General features: G+C 41.8%; 2 protein-coding genes across 6 annotated transcripts in view; one reads left to right on the top strand and one right to left on the bottom strand.

The window, feature by feature from the left end:
• Positions 1 to 9: 9 nt before the first annotated feature.
• Positions 10 to 21,578, top strand: LOC129816236 (tRNA (guanine-N(7)-)-methyltransferase non-catalytic subunit wdr4-like). The gene is made up of 6 exons (XM_055870480.1): positions 10 to 11,509; positions 11,631 to 11,691; positions 12,456 to 12,509; positions 12,637 to 12,708; positions 12,869 to 12,932; positions 21,150 to 21,578. The coding sequence occupies exons 1-6, from the start codon at positions 11,400 to 11,402 to the stop codon at positions 21,209 to 21,211; spliced, it is 423 nt and encodes a 140-aa protein (XP_055726455.1). The 5' UTR covers positions 10 to 11,399; the 3' UTR covers positions 21,212 to 21,578.
• The window catches only part of LOC129816234 (high affinity cGMP-specific 3',5'-cyclic phosphodiesterase 9A-like), a 35,978-nt gene continuing 29,506 nt past the window's right edge, over positions 15,643 to 22,114 (bottom strand). For 4 of the 5 annotated variants that reach the window (XM_055870475.1, XM_055870474.1, XM_055870477.1 and 1 more), the window contains 4 exons: positions 16,414 to 16,542; positions 16,201 to 16,296; positions 16,018 to 16,075; positions 15,643 to 15,917 (listed from right to left, as the gene is read on the bottom strand). In XM_055870475.1, the coding sequence (XP_055726450.1) occupies positions 16,028 to 16,075; positions 16,201 to 16,296; positions 16,414 to 16,542 (273 nt within the window). In that variant the 3' untranslated portion in view covers positions 15,643 to 15,917; positions 16,018 to 16,027. Of the gene's footprint in view, positions 15,918 to 16,017; positions 16,076 to 16,193; positions 16,297 to 16,413; positions 16,543 to 22,114 lie in introns of all 5 variants that reach the window. The other variant, XM_055870476.1, reaches the window with a different exon arrangement.

The raw sequence follows: 22,114 nt of genomic DNA on the forward strand, positions 1-22,114 counted from the left end.
AGTCTGGTACACATCAGTGCAATGAAAGTGCTTGTGGCAAAGATAACAGCAAGTATTTTTTTTATAACTAACCCATTGTTCTATCAGTGTAACAGTGTGCAACAGTTTTTATATAACCTTTACTATAATATGAACATTTATAATGCACAGTTGATGGAAACTCTCAAGTTTGTTTTCCGCACTTCCTTTTGTTTTCATACTGCTTCTGTATTCAGGTCCAGCTGCATAACATATGAAACAGTTTTTCAACTCATCTTGACATGAGTTATGTAAATCTGTATTCAGGCAATAGGTTTCTCCCTTGTTATTTTAAAGCAACAAAGCTTAGTTCATAATTCAAAGGAGTGTACATGTTGTTCTTTGATGACGTAAATAAGATGCGACAAATTCTTTCGCACATCTGTCACAGAGTTTCTAAACCCAGAGGTGCAACATCACAAAACTTCCGGAAACGCTTGTGAAGCAGACCAGGTCGGGATTTGATTAGTAAATGAGAGAAGTTAACATTTCGTCCTTGGTTAATTTTATCGAAATCTAAAGGAACAAACTAGATTCGACCGTTAAACCCGATTATGTGTTTCTGAGCATGAGTTTAGCTCGCCAATGTCGCCATGGCATCGCCCACAAGCGTAATCGAGGATGTATATTGGAGTAGCAGTTTCTAATTATCTTCATACTGTACTGTCTTTGCTTCTGTGCGGGTTGGTGCTATCACGAATCATTGGGACGTCCCTACCATAGAAATATGAATGAATAGAACGGGATTGGAAGCTCTAACCCTGGCAATTGAATTAGCTGATTTGTTGATATATTATGACTAAGTACGTTTGTTTTCAGAATTGAACAAATAAGAAGTATGCCTGTCTTTTATTTCAATATTCTACCAATCCACAAGGATTTATAAAACCCTATTTTTAATAGCATTTATTGCCATCAATAATTAGTCAAATATTGTACCTGATTTTGACCCTGAAAATATGACTTACATTTTCTCTTAAAGCTTTTCAGCAATTAACATAATGTGTGCAGTAAGAATGATGAATGATGGAGGCCACTGTGTTCTTGGGGACTTTCAATGCTGCAGAAATATTTTTGGTACCCTTCCCCAGGTCTGTGCCTCAACACGATCCTGTCTCGGCGATCTACTGACAGTTACTTCGAACTCATGGCTCGGTTTTAGCTCTGACTTTCACTGTCAACTGTGGGACCTTATATAGACAGGTGTGTGCCTTTCCAAATCATGTCCAGTCAATTGAATTTACCACAGGTGGACTCCAATCCAGTTTAAGAAACATCTCAAGGATGATTAATTGAAACAGGATGCACCTGAGCTCAATTTCGAGTCTTATTGCGAAGGGTCTGAATACTTCAGTAAATAAGGTAATTCTGTTTTTATTTGTAATACATTTGCAAACATTTCGAAGAACCTATTCACTTTGTCATTATAAGGTATTGTGTGTAAATTGATTCGGGGAAAAAATATTTAAAACATTTTAAAATACGGCTGTAAAGTAACAAAACATGTGGAAAAAGGAAGGGGTCTGAATACTTTCCGAATGCACTGTATCTAGTGTAAAATCAGATGATGGAAGAGAGCAAGGTACACCCTTTGTTTTTATCGATGGTCTAACTCCTACCTTAACAGAGCCGAAAATTAGGCAATATGCTTATTTCTAGCACTTAAATGGTTTAGGGACCGTCTAAAAGTCCGATATCTGTGATTACATGTCAGCAAAAATATATATGTTTTTGCATTCCCATTCATGAGGGTTAGCCCTATATGAAGATTACACACTGTATAGTGCTTCCAGTCACTAAAGGCCCCAACATTTTCTTTTTTTACTAAGGGTGCAATATTTGACCCATTTCAAACCAAATTTTATTTGTCATATGTGCCGAATACAACAGGTGTAGTAGACCTTACCATGAAATACTTACTTACAAGCCCTTAACCAACAATGCAGGTCAAGAAATAGTTAGAAAAATATTTTCTAAATAAACTAAAGTAAAAAATAAAATGAAAGTAACACAATAAAATAATAATAACGATGCTATATACAGGGGGTACCGGTACTGAGTCAATGTGTGGAGGTACATGTTAGTCGAGGTAATTTGTACATGTAGGTAGGGGTAAAGTGACTATGCATAGATAAACAGCGAGTAGCAGTAGTGTAAAAACAAAGGGTGGTGGGGGGGTCAAATGGCCACCTGGATTAACTGTTCAGCAGTCTTATGACTTGGGGGTAGAAGCTGTTAAGAAGCCTTTTGGATGTGTCGTGCAGTAGCAGAGAGAACAGTCTATGATGCGGGTGACTGGAGTCTTTCACAATTTTTCGGGTCTTCCTCTGACACCACCTAGTATATAGGTCCTGGATGGCAGGAAGCTTGGCCCCAGTGATGTACTGGGCCATATGCACAACCCTCTGTAGCACCTTACGGTCAGATGCCAAGCAGTTGCCATACCATGCGGTGACGCAACCGCTTAGGATGCTCTCGATGGTGCAGCTGTAGAACTTTTTGAGGATCTGGGGACTCATGCCAAATCTTTTCAGTGTCCTGAGGGGGAAAGGGTGTTGTTGTGCCCTCTTCACGATTGTCTTGGTATGTTTGAGCCATGATAGTTTGTTGGTTATATGGACACCAAGGAACTTGAAGCTCTCGACCTGCTCCACTACAGCCCCATCGATGTGAATGGGGGCGTGTTCGGCCCTCCTTTTCCTGTAGTCCACGATCAGCACCTTTGTATTGCTCACGTTGAGGGAGAGGTTGTTGTCCTGGCACCACACGGACAGGTCTCTGACATCCTCCCTATAGGCTGTCTCATCGTTGTTGGTGATCAGACCTACCACTGTTGTGTCATCAGCAAACTTAATGATGTTGTTGGGAGTCATGCTTGGCCACGCAGTCGTGGGTGAACAGGGAGTACAGGAGGGGACTAAGCACGCACCGCTGAGGGGCCTCTGTGTTGAGGATCAGCATGGCAGATGTGTTGTTACCTATCCTTACTAACTGGGGGCGGCCCGTCAGGAATTCCAGGATCCAGTTGCAGAGGGAGGTGTTTAGTCCCAGGGTACTTAGCTTAGTGATGAGCTTTGTGGGCACTATGGTGTTGAACGCTGAGCTGTAGTCAATGAACAGCATTCTTACATAGGTGTTCCTTTTGTCCAGTTAGGAAAGGGCAGTGTGGAGTGCGTAATCTGTGGATCTGTTGGTGCAGTATGCGAATTGGAGTGGGTCTAGGTTTTCCGGGATGATGGTGTTGATGTGAGCCAAGACCAGCCTTTCAAAGCACTTCATGGATACCGATGTGAGTGCTACGGGGTGGTAGTCATTTAGGCAGGTTACATTCACTTTCTTGGGCACAGGAACTATGGTGGTCTGCTTGAAATATGTATGTATTACAGATTCGGTCAGGGAGAGGTTGAAAATGTCAGTGAAGACACTTGCTAGTTGGTACACGCATGCTCTGAGTACTCGTCCTGGTAATCCGTCTGACCCCGCGGCCTTGTGAATGTTGACCTGTTTAAAGGTCTTGCTCACATCGGCTAAGGAGAGCGTGATCATACAGTCGTCCGGAACAGCTGGCACCCGCCAAACCCGGATTCGTCTGTCGAACTGACAGATGGTGAAGCGCGATTCATCACTCCAGAGAACGCGTTTCCACTGCTCCAGAGTCTAATGACGGTGAGCTTTACACCACTTCAGCTGAATTTTGGCATTGTGCATTGTGATCTTAGGCTTGTGTGTGGCTGCTCGGCCATTGAAACCCATTTCATGATGCTCCCGGCGAACAGTACTTGTGCTGACGTTGCTTCCAGAGGCAGTTTGGAACTCGGTGGTGAGTGTTGCAACCGAGGACAGACGATTTGTATGCGCTACGAGCTTCAGCACTCAGCTGTCTTGTACTGGGAGCTTGTGTGGCCTACCACTTCACGGCTGAGCCGTTGTTGCTCCTAGACGTTTCCACTTCACAGTAACAGCACCTACAGTTGACCGGGGCAGAAATTTGACGAACTGGCTTGTTGAAAAGGTGGCATCCAATGACGGTGCCACGTTGGAAGTCATTGCGTTCTTCAGTATGGGCCATTCTACTGCCAATGTTTGTCTATGGAGATTGCATTGACAGTGTGCTCGATTTTATACACCTGTCAGCAACGGGTGTGGCTGAAATAGCCGGATCCACTAATTTGAAAGGGTGTTTACATACTTTGTATATATAAGTCCATACCTTTGGCCAATTTGCAAACAAGTTCCACCTACATTTTGCTATTGGAACATCACTGTCATAAAAAGCTTCTCTAATTAATGAATTATTAATGTTTTTATCAGTAATTGAGGCACTTAACTACTATGGTTGAATTTACAAGTGATGGATCGGTATTGACCACAGTTGGTTTCTAAAGGGTTAGAACACCATCTGGTATTGCTTTACACATCATTTCATTTTCCTTTGGTGAGACAGGGAGCTCAAACATTGAGCAGCTGGCCCACAAGTAAAATGTCCTTCCTAAACCAATGTTCTAAAAACAGTGACTTGTTTTTCTATTTTATGACAAGATTATTTCATATAACATATGTATGAGGGGAAAATTTGTTTGTATAGAATGGACAAACAATTAAGCATTTGTTTGTGGAAATTAGCCAGTTTAACAGGAAGTTTTTCAACTAGAAAAGGAAACTGGTATTGTAAATCAAAAGCTGTTTGGATCCTTAAAGTAATGATTTATCCAATAGACCATTTTTCAGTACACGACACACTGACGTCACTCATAGATGCGAGCGTCTCTTGGTGGCAGTAAGAAAGCTATCGCCATCTGCGCCGTTCAACATAACTTAGATCTAGGCTTTTATTTATTCAAAATAAAATACATTTTTGGGGTTCTCACTTACAATGCTGTTTTGATTCTTGCTTGAACAGTCACTAAGATTGTATTTGGTTGTGATCTTTGCAAAATAACTATTTTGGATGCAGCAGTGGTTAGCTATAATGCTAACACTCATTGATACAGGCTGTAGTAAAAGCTAGCCAAATAGCCATTTTACTGGTTGAAGTTGAAGTGTTTTTTAAGTACAATGCAGTTGATTTGTGATGATGACACAAACATTATATTAAACAGGACATCGGTCCTATTAGCCAATGTACAATTGTTGGATAATAAAATAGACGAGCTACGAGCACGTATATCCTACCAACAGGACATTAAAAACTGTAATATCTTGTGTTTCACCGAGTCGTGGCTGAACGACGACATGAATAACATACAGCTGGCAGGTTTTAAGCTTTTTCGGCAGGATAGAACAGTGGCCTCTGGTAAGACAAGGGGTGGTGGTCTATGTGTGTTTGTAAAAAACAGCTGGTGCACGAAATCTAAGGAAGTCTCAAGGTTTTGCTCGTCTGAGTTAGAGTAGTATCTCATGATATGCTGTAGACCACACTATTTACCAAGAGAGTTTTCATCTATCGTCTTCGTAGCTGTCTGTTTACCACCACAAACTGATGCTGGCACTAAGACCGCACTCAGTGAGCTGTATACGGCCATAAGCAAACAGGAAAACGCTCATCCAGAGGCGGCGCTCCTAGTGGCCGGGGACTTTAATGCAGGGAAACTGAAATCAGTTTTACCTAATTTCTACAGACATGTTAAATGTGCAACCAGAGGGGAAAAACTCTAGACCACTTTTATTCCACACACAGAGACGCGTACAATGCCCTCCCTCGCCCTCCATTTGGCATAATTCTATCCTCCTGATTCCTGCTTACAAGCAAAAACTAAAGCAGGAAGCACCAGTGACTTGGTCAATAAGAAAGTGGTCAGATGAAGCAGATGCTAAGCTACAGGACTGTTTTGCTAGCACAGCCTGGACTATGTTCCAGGATTCTTCCGATGGCATGGAGGAGTGCACCAGATCAGTCACTGGCTTTATCAATAAGTGCATCGACAATGTTGTTCCCACAGTGACCGTACGTACGTACATACCCCAACCAGAAGCCATGGATTACAGGCAACATCCGCACTGAGCTAAAGGGTAGAGCTGGCGCTTTCAAGGAGAAGGACTCTAACCAGGGAGCATATAAGAAATCCCGCCATGCCCTCCGATGAACCATCAAACAGGAAAAGCGTCAATACAGGATTATGATTGAATTGTACTACACCGACTCCAATGCTCTTTGGATGTGACAGGGCTTGCAAACTATTACAGACAACAAAGGGAAGCACAGACGTGAGCTGCCCAGTGACACGAGCCTAACAGACGCTTCGAGGCAAGTAACAATGAAACATTGTTGTTCTGGACAATTGTGTGATCACGCTCTCCAGAGCCGATGTGAGTAAGACCCTTAAACAGTTCAACATTCACAAGGCCACAGGGCCAGACAGATTACCGGCAAGAAAATGGCCTTGCCGAAATCACCCCCCCCCCCACCCCTTCTAATTTTCTTAATTTTGTGGCTAGAGTCAAATACTTTCTGTGGCACACATCAGAGTCAAATACTTTCAACAGAACAAACTTCACATCAGGATAGGCAACCAAAATTAATAATTCATATATGTGTGTTATATTAAACATAGAGGAGGGAGTAACATTTAGGCAAGCAATAAACATTTCAGAACAACTACTAGTCGAATAAGACATGGGAGAGATGACGAATTTTGTCAAAGAGATTTATTTATAGACTAATACACTGTGTTTACACACAAGTGTTTACACTTCCTCCAGGCTGCAAGAGTGCTCTAGCAGGGGAGATGTGGCATTTTCTATAAACGTGAGGATGGTTCTTCTAGCCCACAAACTTGGACTTGGTTATGCAGCTCTGAAGAAAATAAGCAAAGTCCTAGGGATTTCTTCCTTGCTTCTCAGTGCGTATTAGAGACATGACAGGAGAGTGACAGGTAAATAAAAAGGGAGTGTAGCCCATTATTGTCAGGTGACTTGCTGTGTATAAATAATGTTTATTTCCTTGCTCCAGGAAATGTATTTAAAGTGAATAAACAGAGTGATAGGAAAACATAACTATAGACTGTAACATAGGCCTACAGTGTCATAGGGCTGTAGCCTACTGTGATAAAGTAAATACTGATATGCTAATATTTACATAGGGTAACATGCTGATATTTAGTCCTGCAGTTATGACTGTAATGTTGACGTACATAAGCGCTGTAGTTGCAGAGATTCAGAGAGGGCTACAGACAATGGAGAGTGCTGCAAAGCTAATTAGAAGAGAATACGCAGATATAGAGCCAGACATAGCAGAGTTGCTGAAGGAGGATGAGGATACAGATATAGAGCCAGACATAGCAGAGTTGCTGAAGGAAGATGAGGATACAGATATAGAGCCAGACATAGCAGAGTTGCTGAAGGAGGATGAGGATACAGATATAGAGCCAGACATAGCAGAGATGCTGAAGGAGGAGGAGGATACAGATATAGAGCCAGACATAGCAGAGTTGCTGAAGGAGGATGAGGATACAGATATAGAGCCAGACATAGCAGAGTTGCTGAAGGAGGATGAGGATACAGATATAGAGCCAGACATAGCAGAGTTGCTGAAGGAGGATGAGGATACAGATATAGAGCCAGACATAGCAGAGATGCTGAAGGAGGATGAGGATACAGATATAGAGCCAGACATAGCAGAGTTGCTGAAGGAGGATGAGGATACAGATATAGAGCCAGACATAGCAGAGTTGCTGAAGGAGGATGTGGATTCCATCATAGACATTCATGTATCCTTCGATGGCACTTGGCACAAGAGAGGATTCACTTCCAGCTACGGGATAGGTGTGCATTGGTGCTGGTACCAGCGAGCCCTAGAAAATGGTGAGATCCACCCAGTCACAAAAACCATGAAGACCATACATTTTCTAATGGAGAGGTTGCAGAGAAAATGGTACATTTATATCATAGGATGTCAAATGATAACCTCCTCAAAATAATGTAGCACGGAGGAACCCAGAATGCAAATGAAAGTCTGAACTCTAGTGGTCGCGATGCCCCAAAACTGTCTTCGTGGACAAAAGCCGCATTGATGCAGCAGCCAGTATGGCAGTAGCCACATTCAATGAGGGAGCCACTGCTATATCAAATGTGATAGACAAATTGTGGATTCACTACTTTGGTGACACTGGAAGCAATCAGAGAGGAGGATGCGAGGCGTGTTGTGAGAGCTGATGCTTCTTTAATGGAATGTGCCAAGCGTAGGCGCAGGACCTATATTAGGTCTATATTGAATCTCCCATTCCTCTCATAAATGTTTGAAAAAGCTCTTGCGCAGCAACTCACTGCCTTCCTGAAGACAAACAATGTATACGAAATGCTTCAGTCTGGTTTTAGACCCGATCATAGCACTGAGACTGCACTCTTGAAGGTGGTAAATGACCTTTTAATGGCGTCAGACCAAGGCTCTGCATCTGTCCTCGTGCCTCTAGACCTTAGTGCTGTTTTTGACACCATCGATCACCACATTCTTTTGGAGAGATTGGAAACCCAAATTGGTCAACACGGACAAGTTCTGGCCTGGTTTAGGTTGTATTTGTCGGAAAGATATCAGTTTGTCTCTGTGGATGGTTTGTTCTCTGACAAATCAACTGTAAGTTTTGGTGTTCCTCAAGGTTCCGTTTTAAGGACCACTATTATTTTTACAATACATTTTACCTCTTGGTGATGTCATTTGGAAACATAATGTTAACTTTCACTGCTATGCGGACGATACACAGCTGTACATTTTGATGAAACATGGTGAAGCCCCAAAATTGCTCTCCCTGGAAGCCTGTGTTTCAGACATAAGGAAGTGGATGGCTGCAAATCTTTAACTTTTTTTCGGACAAACTAAAGATGCTAGTTCTAGGTCCCAAGAAACAAAGAGATCTTCTGTTGGATCTGACAATTAATCTTGATGGTTGTACAGTCGTCTCAAATATAACTGTGAAGGATCTTGGCGTTACTCTGGACTCTGATCTCTCTTTTGACTAACCACGCAATACTATTTCAAGGACAGCTTTTTTCCATCTTCGTAACATTGCAAAAATCAGAATCTTTCTGTCCAAAAATTATGCAGTTAAGTTAATCCATGCTTTTGTCACTTCTAGATTAGACTACTGCAATGCTCTACTTTCCCGACTACCCGGAAAATGCACTAAATAAACTTCAGTTAGTGCTAAACACGGCTGCTGGAATCTTGACTAGAACCCAAAAATTGGATCATATTACTCCAGTGCTAGCCTCTTTACACTGGATTCCTGTTAAGGCTAGGGCTGATTTCAAGGTTTACTGCTAAGCTGCAAAGCATTACATGGGCTTGCACCTACCTATTTCGATTTGGTCCTGCCATACATACCTACACGTACACTACGGTCACAAGACGCAGGCCTCCTAATTGTCCCTAGAATTTCTAAGCAAACTTCTGGAGGCAGGGCGTTCTCCTATAGAGCTCCATTTTCATGGAATGGTCTGCCTATCCATGTGAGAGACGCTGACTCTGTCTCGACCTTTAAGTCTTTATTGAAGACTCATCTCTTCAGTAGGTCCTATGATTGAGTGTAGTACAGCCCAGGGGTGTAAAGGTGAACGGAAAGGCACTGGAGCGACGAATGGCCCTTGCTGTCTTTGCCTGGCCGGTTCCCCTCTCTCCAAAGGGATTCTCTGCCTCTAACCCTATTACAGGGGCTCAGTCACTGGTTTACTGGTGCTCTTCCATCTCGTCCCTAGGAGGGGTGCGTCACTTGAGTGTGTTGAGTCACTGACGTGATCTTCCTGTCCGGGTTTGGCGCCCCCCTTGGGTTCTTCCCGTGGGGGAGATCTTCGTGGGCTATACTCAGCCTTGTCTCAGGGTAGTAAGTTGGTGGTTTGAAGATATCTCTCTAGTGGTGTGGGGGCTATGCTATGGCAAAGTGGGTGGGATTATATCTTGCCTGGTTGGCCCTGTCCGGGGGTATCGTGGGACGGGGCCACAGTGTATCCCGACCCCTCATGTCTCAGCCTCTGGTATTTATGCTGCAATAGTTTGTGTGTCGTGGGGCTAGGGTCAGTCTGTTACATCTGGAGTATTTCTCCTCTCTTATCCGGTGTCCTGTGTGAATTTAAGTATGCTCCCTCTAATTCTCTCTCTCTCCCTCTCCCGGAGGACCTGATCCCTGGGACCATGCCTCAAGACTACCTGGCCTGATGACTCCTTGCTGTCCCCAGTCCACCTGTTTGTGCTGCTGCTCCAGTTTCAACTGTTCTGCCTGCGGCTATGGAACCCTGACCTAGTTCTCCGGACGTGCTACCTTGTCCCGGACCTGCTGTTTTCGACTCTCTCTCTACCTCACTTGCTGTCTCAACCTATAAATGCTCGGCGGTGAAAAGTCAACTGACATTTACTCCGGAGGTGCTGACCTGTTGCACCCTCTACATCCACTGATTATTATTATTATTATTTGACCCTGCTGGTCATCTATGAATGTTTGAACATCTTGGCCATGTACTGTTGTAATCTCAACCCGGCACAGCCAGAAGAGGACTGGCCACCCCTCAGAACCTGGTTCCTCTCTAGGTTTCTTCCTAGGTTCCTGCCATTCTAGTGAGTTTTTCCTAGCCACCGTGCTTCTACATCTGCATTATTTGCTGTTTGGGGTTTTAGGCTGGGTTTCTGTGTAGAACTTTATGACATCGGCTGATGTAAAAAGGGCTTTATAAATAAGTTTGATTGATTGATGACACAGTCAAGAAAGTGAAGCGGGACCAGCAACAACTCCAAGGGCCTTACATATGTGGCAGGCATAGCTGATTAATGTTCTGCACATTTCAACAGCCATACAAAAGCCTTGTATGTGACAAATTGAGCAAAGTGATACGCGAATTTGCCCAAAACTGCATATTTGCCCAACAAAGCAAATGCTCTTTTGCATTAAACAAATGTATTAAACGTGCTGATGTATTTGTAAATGGCAGTCATTTGTTTGTTGTTTATATTTTTTATATCTTGTCTTTTTGATTTTGGGTGTCATTTTATCTGTAAATATATGCAAGATATGCATCTGTCATACATGTGAAGTGTTTTTAAAATAATTCCATGAAATTACAATATTTTGATCAACTGTTCTGTATAAGTCTTCAAGACATTCTGCCTTGAAGCAATGTCTCATTCGCATATTTTAATTTAAAATTAATTTAATTTAATACAAAAATATATTGTATTTATGTATACTTTCAACTGGTAAAGTTTCTGTCTGATGAGAGTAAAGGGAAACAAATCCCTATTCGCCTGTGGTGCCTGGCCTTTTAAGCAAGAATCCCCAAGAAATGTTCTTTATAATCCCCTGTTGATCATGGCTTGCTATAGGTTAAGCTTACAGAGGAGGTTCAACTCCATAAGGAACTGCCTCTGTTTGGTATATCTCCCTCCCTCCTCTAGACCCTAAATGTCAACAACAAGCATGTCATCAAAGCTGAACGCGATGAGAAGATCAGGGTCAGTCAGTCACCTGAAGGCCCCACACAACATCCAGGCATTCTGCCTGGGACACTTAGAGTGAGTACGGCTGGCGTACCTGTCAGAATGGCCACGAGAAAGAAACAGAATTTAACAATTAATCATTAAGCAGTCGGTTAAAACGGTAATTTCTTGATATTTAACGTGTTTTTCTCCATAGGTTTGTCAGTTCTCTATTGGCCCCACCAGGACATCCGCAGTGGCTACTCTCTGGCTCAGGGGTGAGATTTAGACTAACTGCTAGACGCATCAATTAATTGAGTTCTTCGACTTAAAGGGGCAATCTGCGATTGCTACATTCATTTTGGGACTTTTAAATTCATGATATATACCAATTTATTCTTATAACTTATAAACGCTTCATGAGCTTAGTTCCATTTTGTTACCCCATCAAAACCCAATATATAAGATTTCTCTAGACTAGCTGTGGTTGTACTGATCCAGATGAAGCTCTACTACTGCACTAAAAAAAACATTTTCATTGGAGAGTAGAGACTAGTGTAGTGACTAGTACTTCATTGGAGACTAGTGTGTCTGACTGGGCTGGTGCGTGTTGACATGATGGGAACATGAAGTTGCGGGAGTTTAAGTCAAGACGGAGGCTCCAGAGCTAGAACCTGAAGTAGCTGAGGGACATGCCGAACTCTGATACAGAAACCGAAAAGGTGACCACTTTACTTATCACATTAACGGCCCACTCACATTGATACATGAAGGAGTGTGTTACTTATGCCATTCACAGTCATACACATACTGAATAGCTATCCTCGTCCTCACTCATACCAAGCTTCAATCCATTGAGCTCATTGCTTATAGTTCACTGCACCTTCCATGTATATATGGCTGTCCTATATAGGATGGCATTCCTTTCTTAGACAGTTTATTATGGCTACACCAGTATGCTGTTTTGTGCTGGGTGGCATGTCAGATTTACTCCTGAGCCATGTTATGCATGTGACATCCTCATCTCTGCCTTGGTTCCCAGAGGTCTGCCTTCACTGGCTCTCCCGGTGGACGTCATGTGGCAGTGCAGTGTGAGGTCAGTGTTCTCCTCACAGACTCCAATTTTTAGTAATGTATACCCTGTATTGTTGAAAGATATACATAGATGACACTTGCTTTGTGTGAATGGAACTGGGATGCAATGTTTGCCATGTGTTTTCCAGAGTTCCCTCAGTGCAGCTGCTTGGGATGGATTAAGGGGCAGAGGAGCGGTTAGTGCCCTCCGCAGCTGGAAGGTACAGGTGTAGAGCAAACACGACTTAAAAACCACAAGATTATACAGTATTGGTTTAGTAATCACACATAAACACCAAGATTTGGGTTGTAACTCTTATACTCTCACTGTGTTGTTTAAACTGTTCACAGAGCCCCGGTGTTGTTGTTTGTTCTCTGCAGTGCAACAGTGAAAGCTTGGAGTTGAATAGAGAAAACCTACAGCCACATTGGGAGGCACGTCAGGGTGAGTCATCGCACCCACAAATTACCACATTGCCCCCCTCATCATCCCTCAGTAAAGTGCAGAACTAACCTGCGGTGTGTATGCACTCTGCTCCCTTTCTGCCTCCTAATGTTCCCCTGAGCTAAGTAGTTCTAATGCCAAGTAGTCAGACTTAGAGGAGACTTTACATTCACATTGTTTTTACTCCAACATTCACTGACACTCCAACACACACATACATACAGTACACACACACAAAACATATGCTCACACACACAAAACATATGCTCACACACACAAAACTGACACAGATTCATATTGACCCCCCCCCCCCCCCCCCCCTGCATTGTTGGGAAAGGGCTCGTAAGTAAGCATTTCACAGTAAAGTCTACCTACACCTGTTGTATTCAGCGCGTGTGACAAATAACATTTGATTTAACAATTTTCCCTGATGTGGCCACTAGATGGCAATGTAGGCCTACTCCACCTAGCTACAACAGTAGAAACATAGCATGATCAGAAACCATAGCAACGAATGCTCTGAATCAAACTTGCTACCTACAGCGTGATTTTAGCCTGTCCGGTGAATAAATATAAGACTTTTCCACCAATCAGATTCTTGTTCATCACTACCGCCTATCCCTTCTTGGAAAATCCACTTGACATCGGAGCCCGAATTGTTCGCCGTGCTCTCTAGTGGGAACGAACTATTGGACCTAGAATACATCCTTAAGTTTAGACCATAAAGAATTCGGAATTATTTTTCCGCACAGTCACTAATATATCTGGTCAATTTACTCAACCCATACCAAATACCACACTGCTATACAAACTCTGTATTGCTTAGCAATGTTTTTCCACTGGAAGTTTCCTGTACAATGTGGGCGATGCTCAACTATTTGGCAAGGCAACAGTGTGTACAACCGTAAAAAGAGTCTACATCACATTGAATATATATTTTTATGTATTTGTTGCATTCCCTGGCCATCAAGCTGTCCATATAATAATCAATGAGGACTTTTACAGAATTGCAAGTATAGTAGGCTGTGGTAGGTTGACTGCCAGCGATGCGGTGCTAACCTCAAATGAATAAAGCTAAGCAACATAATAAACATGATAAATAGCCAAATTCATCCCGCAGATTTTCCAAACGTCACTGGTGCTATAGGTGGGACACATATCCTCCATTCAAAGACCCTCTAGACCAAAATGAAGGGGAGAAAATTGATTCACAGTATAAACAAACAGTTAGCTATTGAATACTGTAGCCTACACAAATCAAATCATTTTCATAAACAGTCATGAAATTCAATGATCTTCCTTTTGTCAGATGATCTGTGACCCCCATTAGGTTATAACTAAATAGAGAACACATTGTTGCCCATGTTGTCATGAAAAGCTTTATGAATTCATTACATTATTATTAATCCTACATTGGCTATAGAATGGGCCTACCACTGCAGTTGTGACATAGGCTACAACAACTTCCATATTAGGCCATAGCCTTGACACTTAATATCACCAGCGTTGCAATAAAACCCATGTGTGTGAGCTAGGCCTATTAGATATTGGAATTGTTCCACTTCACTTGCATATTTAGTCTGTCAGCAATTTTCTCCCAGGCTCCCTCTATGGCTTTTGCGGCAGTGGATGTATTACTTGTTTTGGTAAATATATGAACATATTCGTTGTATGTTGTAGACGTGAAATATTGGGCTGTCTTTTAACTCCATATCAATACTTTCTTCTGTCATCGACTTGAGGACCTTTTTAAATGTTGCGTGCACGCGGCAGTTGCCAGATCAACCAATCTGCGCTTCACTTAGCCTAGCAACTTAAATGAGAAGCATCTGTTCTGGAACCAAGAAATCCTGGACTCGCTCATCTAGTTAACACAAGCCAGATATGTTCAGGAAACCTTGAATTTGTTAAACCATCTTTCTGAAATACTAATACCCCTCTGAACTAGAGCCAGGATGTGCCTGTAGTGTCATACCTTGACCACTGGGAGCCCAAGTCCTCCCACTGTCAAAGTACAGTATGTTGCCATCATCAGCGCGTTCCCCTGCCCAGGCATTGTTGACGCATGTCAGATCTCACCACGCCGGGATAGGTATTTTACTTATCAGCTAACCATACAGCAATCTGGTGCCCGACATCAAAGTCGATGACGTGGCACGCAACCATTGGTTGATGAATGCAACGTCTAAGCAGGGGAACGGGATTCTGATCATGCCTACCCTCCCTAATACTCTTACCATGCCATTTCTTCTTATACCCAACCCTTGTATGTTTGGCATGTATGTTCTGCATTGAAAGGCTTTAGGTGTTTCAACATCGTGTTTGACTAAGTCACGTTTTGTATGGGTCACCCCCACACTGACAGCTCCTTAAACCTTCAATAGTTGCTATGTTCGCTAGGAATGTGCAGAAAGTAAACAGGGAGTGGAGGCATATGGAAGGAAGGTACGTTTCTGATCTACAGCAACAAGGTTACGTGTGTATGATGTTTGGGATGTTCAGAATGCTGAGTGCACAGGCTGACACGCTACATGGCAAACAGTAGAACAGAGAGCGTAACAAGTGCTCCTCATCCATTCTGTCTATCTTAATCATATGAAACTCATCCACAGCTAAAATTAACATTAATACGTCTAGAAATAAGTCTAATAAGCTTTAATAATGGTAATGTATGTTTTCAACAAAATAAAAAAAAACATTATGTGAAAGGTTATAATTAAAGTAAACCTTTTATTTTGTAGGAAACAACAAAGGCAACTAAATATCTGTACATTCTGTATAAAACAACATCAAAAAAACAACTCGAGAAAATCTAAATATTGTTCACTGAAGTAGTCTGCTGTACAAGTCGACATTCCCTGATAAAAGCTTTTGGATTGTTCATCCGGCCAGTCAGTCAGTAGCTTGGTCTGTTTCCATCTTCCTCTGGTCCCATTCCTCAGACTGCCATGCTGACTCAACCTTTACCACCGTAGGAAGTTTGAGCTAAAACAGAGGAACACACATTCATTTAATCTACACCGCACCAGAGCCATATAGTATATAGAAATACTTTTCTCAATGCAGCCAGTTTAAAAACACCTACCTTTGTGCTTTCATTTCTTCTTCCCCATAGTCAAGTTCTCACTTTTCTTTTTCTGCACCTAAAGTAGAAACATTCCCAGGACTGTTAGTCACTGCTGCTGCACATAAGACCATGCAAACATGTCCTTCTTCATTTATAATAATAAAAAACACAAACACACAAACACACACAAATACCTCTGACCTCATTCATGGCATCGTCAATCTGCTTGAGCTCTTCGTATCTGTCTCGTGACTCTCTCAGAGGCTGGACCATCACATCCTCAATCTGAGGGAACAGCTGAGACACACAGAGAGAGAAAGGAGGCAGGCTTTACCATCATCATCATCATCATCATCATCACAGTCCTATCACTCCAACATTCTCTTTTTATAGTCCCCTCCATCCATGGCTCACCTTCATGACGGTCTCAAACATGGGGATGAGGACGAACTTGATGAAGCCGATCTGAGCGGTGGGTTTGGTGACCTTCTCTCTGTCCATGAAGGGGGCCACAGGCAGACCCTCTGCCTTCTCCCTGTCACTCTGTGAAAAGGATGGAGAAGAGAAAGATGTCAGTGCAATCCATAATTCTTTATACAAATGGTAAACACTGTATCTCCAGTACTTTCAAAGTATTCACAGCCCTTTACTTTTCCCACATGTTGTTGTGTTACAGCCTGAATTTAAAATGGATGAAATCAAGATTGTGTGTCACTGGCATACCAACAATATCCAATAAGTTCACATTTTTACAAATTCATTAAAAATGAAAAGGTGAAATGTTTTGAGTAAATAAGTATTCATCCCATTTGTTATGGCAAGCCTAAACAAGTTCAGGAGTAAAAATGTGCTTAACAAGTCACTCTGTGTACAATATATATATTTTAATGACTACCTCATCTCTGTATCCCACACATACAATTATCTGTAAGCTCCCTCAGTCGAGCAGTGCATTTCAAACACAGATTTAACCACAAAGTCCAAGGATGTTTTCAGGGGCAAAGAAGGGCACCTATTGGTAGATGGGTAAAAAAAAAAAAGCAGACATTGAATATCCCTTTGAGCATGGTGAACTTATTCATTACACTTTGGATGGTGTATCAATACACCCAGTCACTACAAAGATGCAGGCGTCCTTCCTAACTCCGTTGCTGGAGAGAAAGAAAGACACTCATGGATTTCCCCATGAGGCCAATTGTGACTTTAAAACAAATTGAGACAACTTAGTGATGATGAATTTTACAAAAGACTCCCAAAGAACCCTACTAATCAATTCAACTCTGATCCATGTTAAATTGTCAATTTTTGAATGGAGGGGAAATTACAAAGACAATATGAGTATATGAAAGTTGACTGCCCAAACACACCTGTCATATACGCTCTACCCAAAATTCACAAGAGCATGACACCACCTATACCGGGCAGGCCCATTGTGAGTAGTAACGGATCTCTGACAGAGAATATATCTACCTTTGTAAACCATTTTGTGAAGCCCTGAGCGATCTCCCTCCCCACGTATACTAGAGACTCTATTGATTTTATATATTTTTTTTAATTTGTGGACCATATACCTGAAAATTCAATTCTGTGTACTCTTCATGTTGCCATTCTATATACTTGAATAAGAAACATGAGCTGGCACACACCCAGAGACAATTATTTTATGTGCTGACTAAACTATGAGCTATAAAAATAGAGTCGCACACTCTATACATAAACTTCCAGTAATTTATTGGGTAAATCACCAACGTTTCGGCATCACTGGATTCAGCACTACCTGTTTTTCAAACATTCCTAGATATACAGTACCAGTCAAAAGCTTGGACACACCTACAGTACACATTCAAGGGTTTTTCATTATTTAAAAAAAAATTCTACATTGTAGAATAATAGTGAATACATACAACATATGAAATAACACATATGGAATCATGTAGTAACCAAAAAAAGTGTCAAACAAATCAAAATATATTTTATATTTGAGATTCTTCAAAGTAGCCACCCTTTGGCTTGATGACAGCTTTGCACACTCTTGGCATTCTCTCAACCAGCTTCATGAGATAGTCACCTGGAATGCATTTCAATTAACAGGTGTGCCTTGTTAAAAGTTAATTTGTGGAATATCTTTCCTTCTGAATGCGTTTGAGCCAATCAGTTGTGCTGTGACAAGGTAGGGGTGGTATACAGAAGATAGCCATATTTGGTAAAATACCAAGTTCATATTATGGCAAGAACAGCTCAAATAAGCAAAGAGAAATGACAGTCCATCATTACTTTAAGACATGAAGATCCGTCAATGCGGGAAATTTCAATAACTTTGAAAGTTTCTTCAACTGCAGTTGAAGCGCTGTGATGAAACTGACTTTAATGAGGACCGCTACAGGAAAGGAAGACCCAGAGTTACTTCTGCTGCAGAGGATAAGTTCATTAGAGTTAACGGCACCTCTGATTGCAGCCCAAATAATGGCTTCACTGAGTTCAAGTAACAGACATCTCAACATCAACTGTTCAGAGGAGACTGCGTGAATCAGGCCTTCATGGTCAAATTGCTGCAAAGAAACCGCTACTAAAGGACACCAATAAGAAGAAGAGACTTGCTTGGGCCAAGAAACACGAGCAATGGACATTAGACCGATGGAAATCTGTCCTTTGGTCTGATGAGTCCAGATTGGAGATTTTTGGTTCCAACCGCCATGTCTTTGTGAGACGCAGAGTAGGTGAACGTATTATCTCAGCATGTGTGGTTCCCACCGTGAAGCATGGAGGAGGAGGTGTGATGGTGCTTTGCTGGTGACACTGTCTGTGATTTATTTAGAATTCAAGGCACACTTAACCAGAATGTCTACCACAGCATTCTGCAGCAATACGCCATCCCAGCTGTTTTTTTTGTTTTTCAACAGGACAATGATGCAAAACACACCTCCAGGCTGTGTAAGGGCTATGTGACCAAGGAGAGTGATTGAGTGCTGCATCAGATGACCTGGCCTCCACAATCACCCGACCTCAACCCAATTGAGATGGTTTGGGATGAGTTGGACCGCAGAGTGAAGGAAAAGCCACCAACAAGTGCTCAGCATATGTTGGAACTCCTTCAAGATGGTTGGGAAAGCATTCCTTTGAGAGAATGCCAAGAGTGCAAAGCGGTCTTCAAGGCAAAAGGTAGCTACTTTGAAGAATCTAAAATTAAATATATTTTGATTTGTTTAACACTTTTTAGGTTACTACATGATTCCATATGTGTTATTTCATAGTTTTGACATCTTCACTATTATTCTAGAAAATAGTAAAAATAAAGAAAAACCCTTGAATGAGTAGATGTGTCCAAACTTTTGACTGGTACTGTATATCTAGGAATGTTTGAAAAACAGGTGGTGCTGATTCCAGACCTTAACCCCTTTCTCTCCAATATTCTCCTAATTCTGAGATATTTGGGTGACATTTTCATGATCTATACAGGGACCCAGGAGTAACTTTTGGAATTCCATGCTTATCTAAACTTTATGAATGAACACCTTCATTTCATCATTAACTATGACCTATCACAAATCAGTTTTCTTGAGGTGATGGTTATTAAGGACAAAACCTCCCTCTCTACAGACCTCTATAGGAAACCTATGGACAGGAACACCCTGAGAGGTGCCAGCTTTCATCCACATCCACTTATTAAAAGTCTCTCTATATGTCAATTCAGTCGCATCAGAAGAAAATGCAGCTCTGATGCTTCTTATCAGAAACAGACCACAGACCTCACACAAAGGTTTAAGGAAATGCGGTACAAAGGCAATTGGGTAAAACATGCCAATGATCGTTTTGAAGGACTAACACAGTTGGAAAGCCTTCAAACAAAAGTTCAAGAAAAAGCAGAACACGTCCCATCATGCTTCACTCAATACTCGCCAATACTGAAACATTGGGGAAGGCATTTAAGGACATTATCAGGAAGCACTGATACATTATTGATACTGACCCACAATTGAAACCCATTTTAAAATATCCCCACATACGGTCTTTAAAAGACAAAGACACGTGAGAGACATCGTGGTTAAATCTGATTACCCACCAGAGAAAAGGGAAACTTTCCGGAGGGTAATTACTCATGTGGCCAATGTGCTCAATGCAGCTTCACGTACAAATGCAACTCATTTACCCACCCCCGCATGGGACAAAGATTTAAGTTAAAAGGGCCTGATTATCTGCATATCCACCAATGTTATTTACATGTTGGAAATGTCCTTGTGGGTCTGTCTTACATAGAGAAAACCCATAGGAGCCTTAAGACACGGATCAGTGAGCACCATAGCAATATACGGACAGGTGAGACAAGAAATATGGTTTCTGTTCATTTTGTACAAGCTAAACATCCTATTAGTTCTCTGAGATACATTGGAATAGAAATGGTCAAGATGTCACGCAGGGGAGGGGACATTGAGAGGAAACTTGTTCAAAGGGACTCTTTCTGGATCCACAGGCTCAACAAACTGTCTCCTCTTGGCCTTAACAAGGACTTAACAAGGAGACTTGAAACCGTTTTTATAGTTTCAATATGTAAAAAAATAAATAAAAATAGTTCATCCTAATTGAATATTGTATGTGTATGTATATTACTGTAAATATTGATCACATTCCTTGTGTATGTGTCACGCACGCCCTGATCTGTTTCACCTGTCTTGTGCTTGTCTCCACACCCCACCAGGTGTCTCCCATTTGTCCCCATTATCCCCTGTGTATTTATACCAGTGTTTTCTGTTTGTCTGTTGCCAGTTCGTCTTGTCCCGTCAAGTATTACCAGCATGTTTCCCCGGTTTCGAGTCTATCTAGTTATTGTTTTCTAGTCTTCCCGGTTCTGACCATTCTGCCTGCCTGCCGTTCTGTACCTCATTGACTCTGCCCTGGACTACTGACCAATCTGCCTGCCCTGACCCTGAGCCTGCCTACCATTCTGTACCTCTTTGACTCTGCCCTGGATTACTGACCTCTGCCTGCCCTCGACCTGCCCTGCCCTGGCCTGTCCCCTTGTATAATAAATATTCTGAGAACTGTACTATCCGCCTCCTCCTCTGCATCTGGGTCATATCCTGAGTCGTGATAATATGATTATATATGTTGATAAATTGAATGTGTTCTACTTTCTTTTTCTTCTCCTTTTTCAGGAAGTGATGTCACTGAGTACTGCCCCCATTACAAGACCTTCTACACCCACCTGGGATATTGATGCCTGATGAAAACCTAAGGGTCGAAACGTTGTTATAAATAAATATTACCTGGGAGCATGAGCAGCAGTGAGCAGCGTTTTCCTTTCTGTTTTTCACGAGTTTGTCTACAACTCCAGCACCTGCTGAAAGTACCTGGATGTGCGCATGTTCTTCAACTTTTGGACTTTAAAACAGGGAAAGAGTTTAATGGCTGTGATAGGAGAAAACAGAGGATGGATCAACAATATTGTAGTTACTAAACAAAACTAACCTAAATGACAGAGTGAAAAGAAGGAAGCCTGTACAGAATACACATATTCTAAAATATGCATCCTGATTGTAATAAAGCACTAAAATAAAACTGCCAAAAATTGTGGCAGCATTGTTGTTTCGGCCAAATCCAATACAACACTGAGTACCACTCTTCATAGCATGGTGGTGGCTGCATCATGTTATTGGTATGCTTGTCATCAGCAAGGACTAGGGAGTTTTTTAGGATAAAAATAAATGGAATAGAGCTAAGCACTGGCAAAACCCTAGAGGAAAACCTGCTTCAGTATGCTATCCAACAGACACTGGGAGATGAATTCACCTTTCAACAGGACAATAACCTAAAACACAAGGTCAAATATACACTGGAGTTGCTTATCAGGACGAAATTGGATGTTCTTGAGTGGCATAGTTACAGTTTAGACTTAAATCGGCTGGAAAATCTATGGCAAGACCTGAAAATGGTTGTCTAGCAATGATCAACAACCAACTTGACAGAGCTTAAAGAATAAAACAAATAATAAATGTTGTACAATCCAGGTGTGCAAAGCTCAGAAAGACTCATAGCTGTAATCACTGCCAAAGGTAATTCGAACATGTATTGACTCAGGGGGTTGAATACTATATTAGTGTTTTACTTTTCATATTTATTT

This window comes from Salvelinus fontinalis, chromosome 19, assembly GCF_029448725.1.
Source record: "Salvelinus fontinalis isolate EN_2023a chromosome 19, ASM2944872v1, whole genome shotgun sequence".
NCBI lineage: Eukaryota > Metazoa > Chordata > Actinopteri > Salmoniformes > Salmonidae > Salvelinus > Salvelinus fontinalis.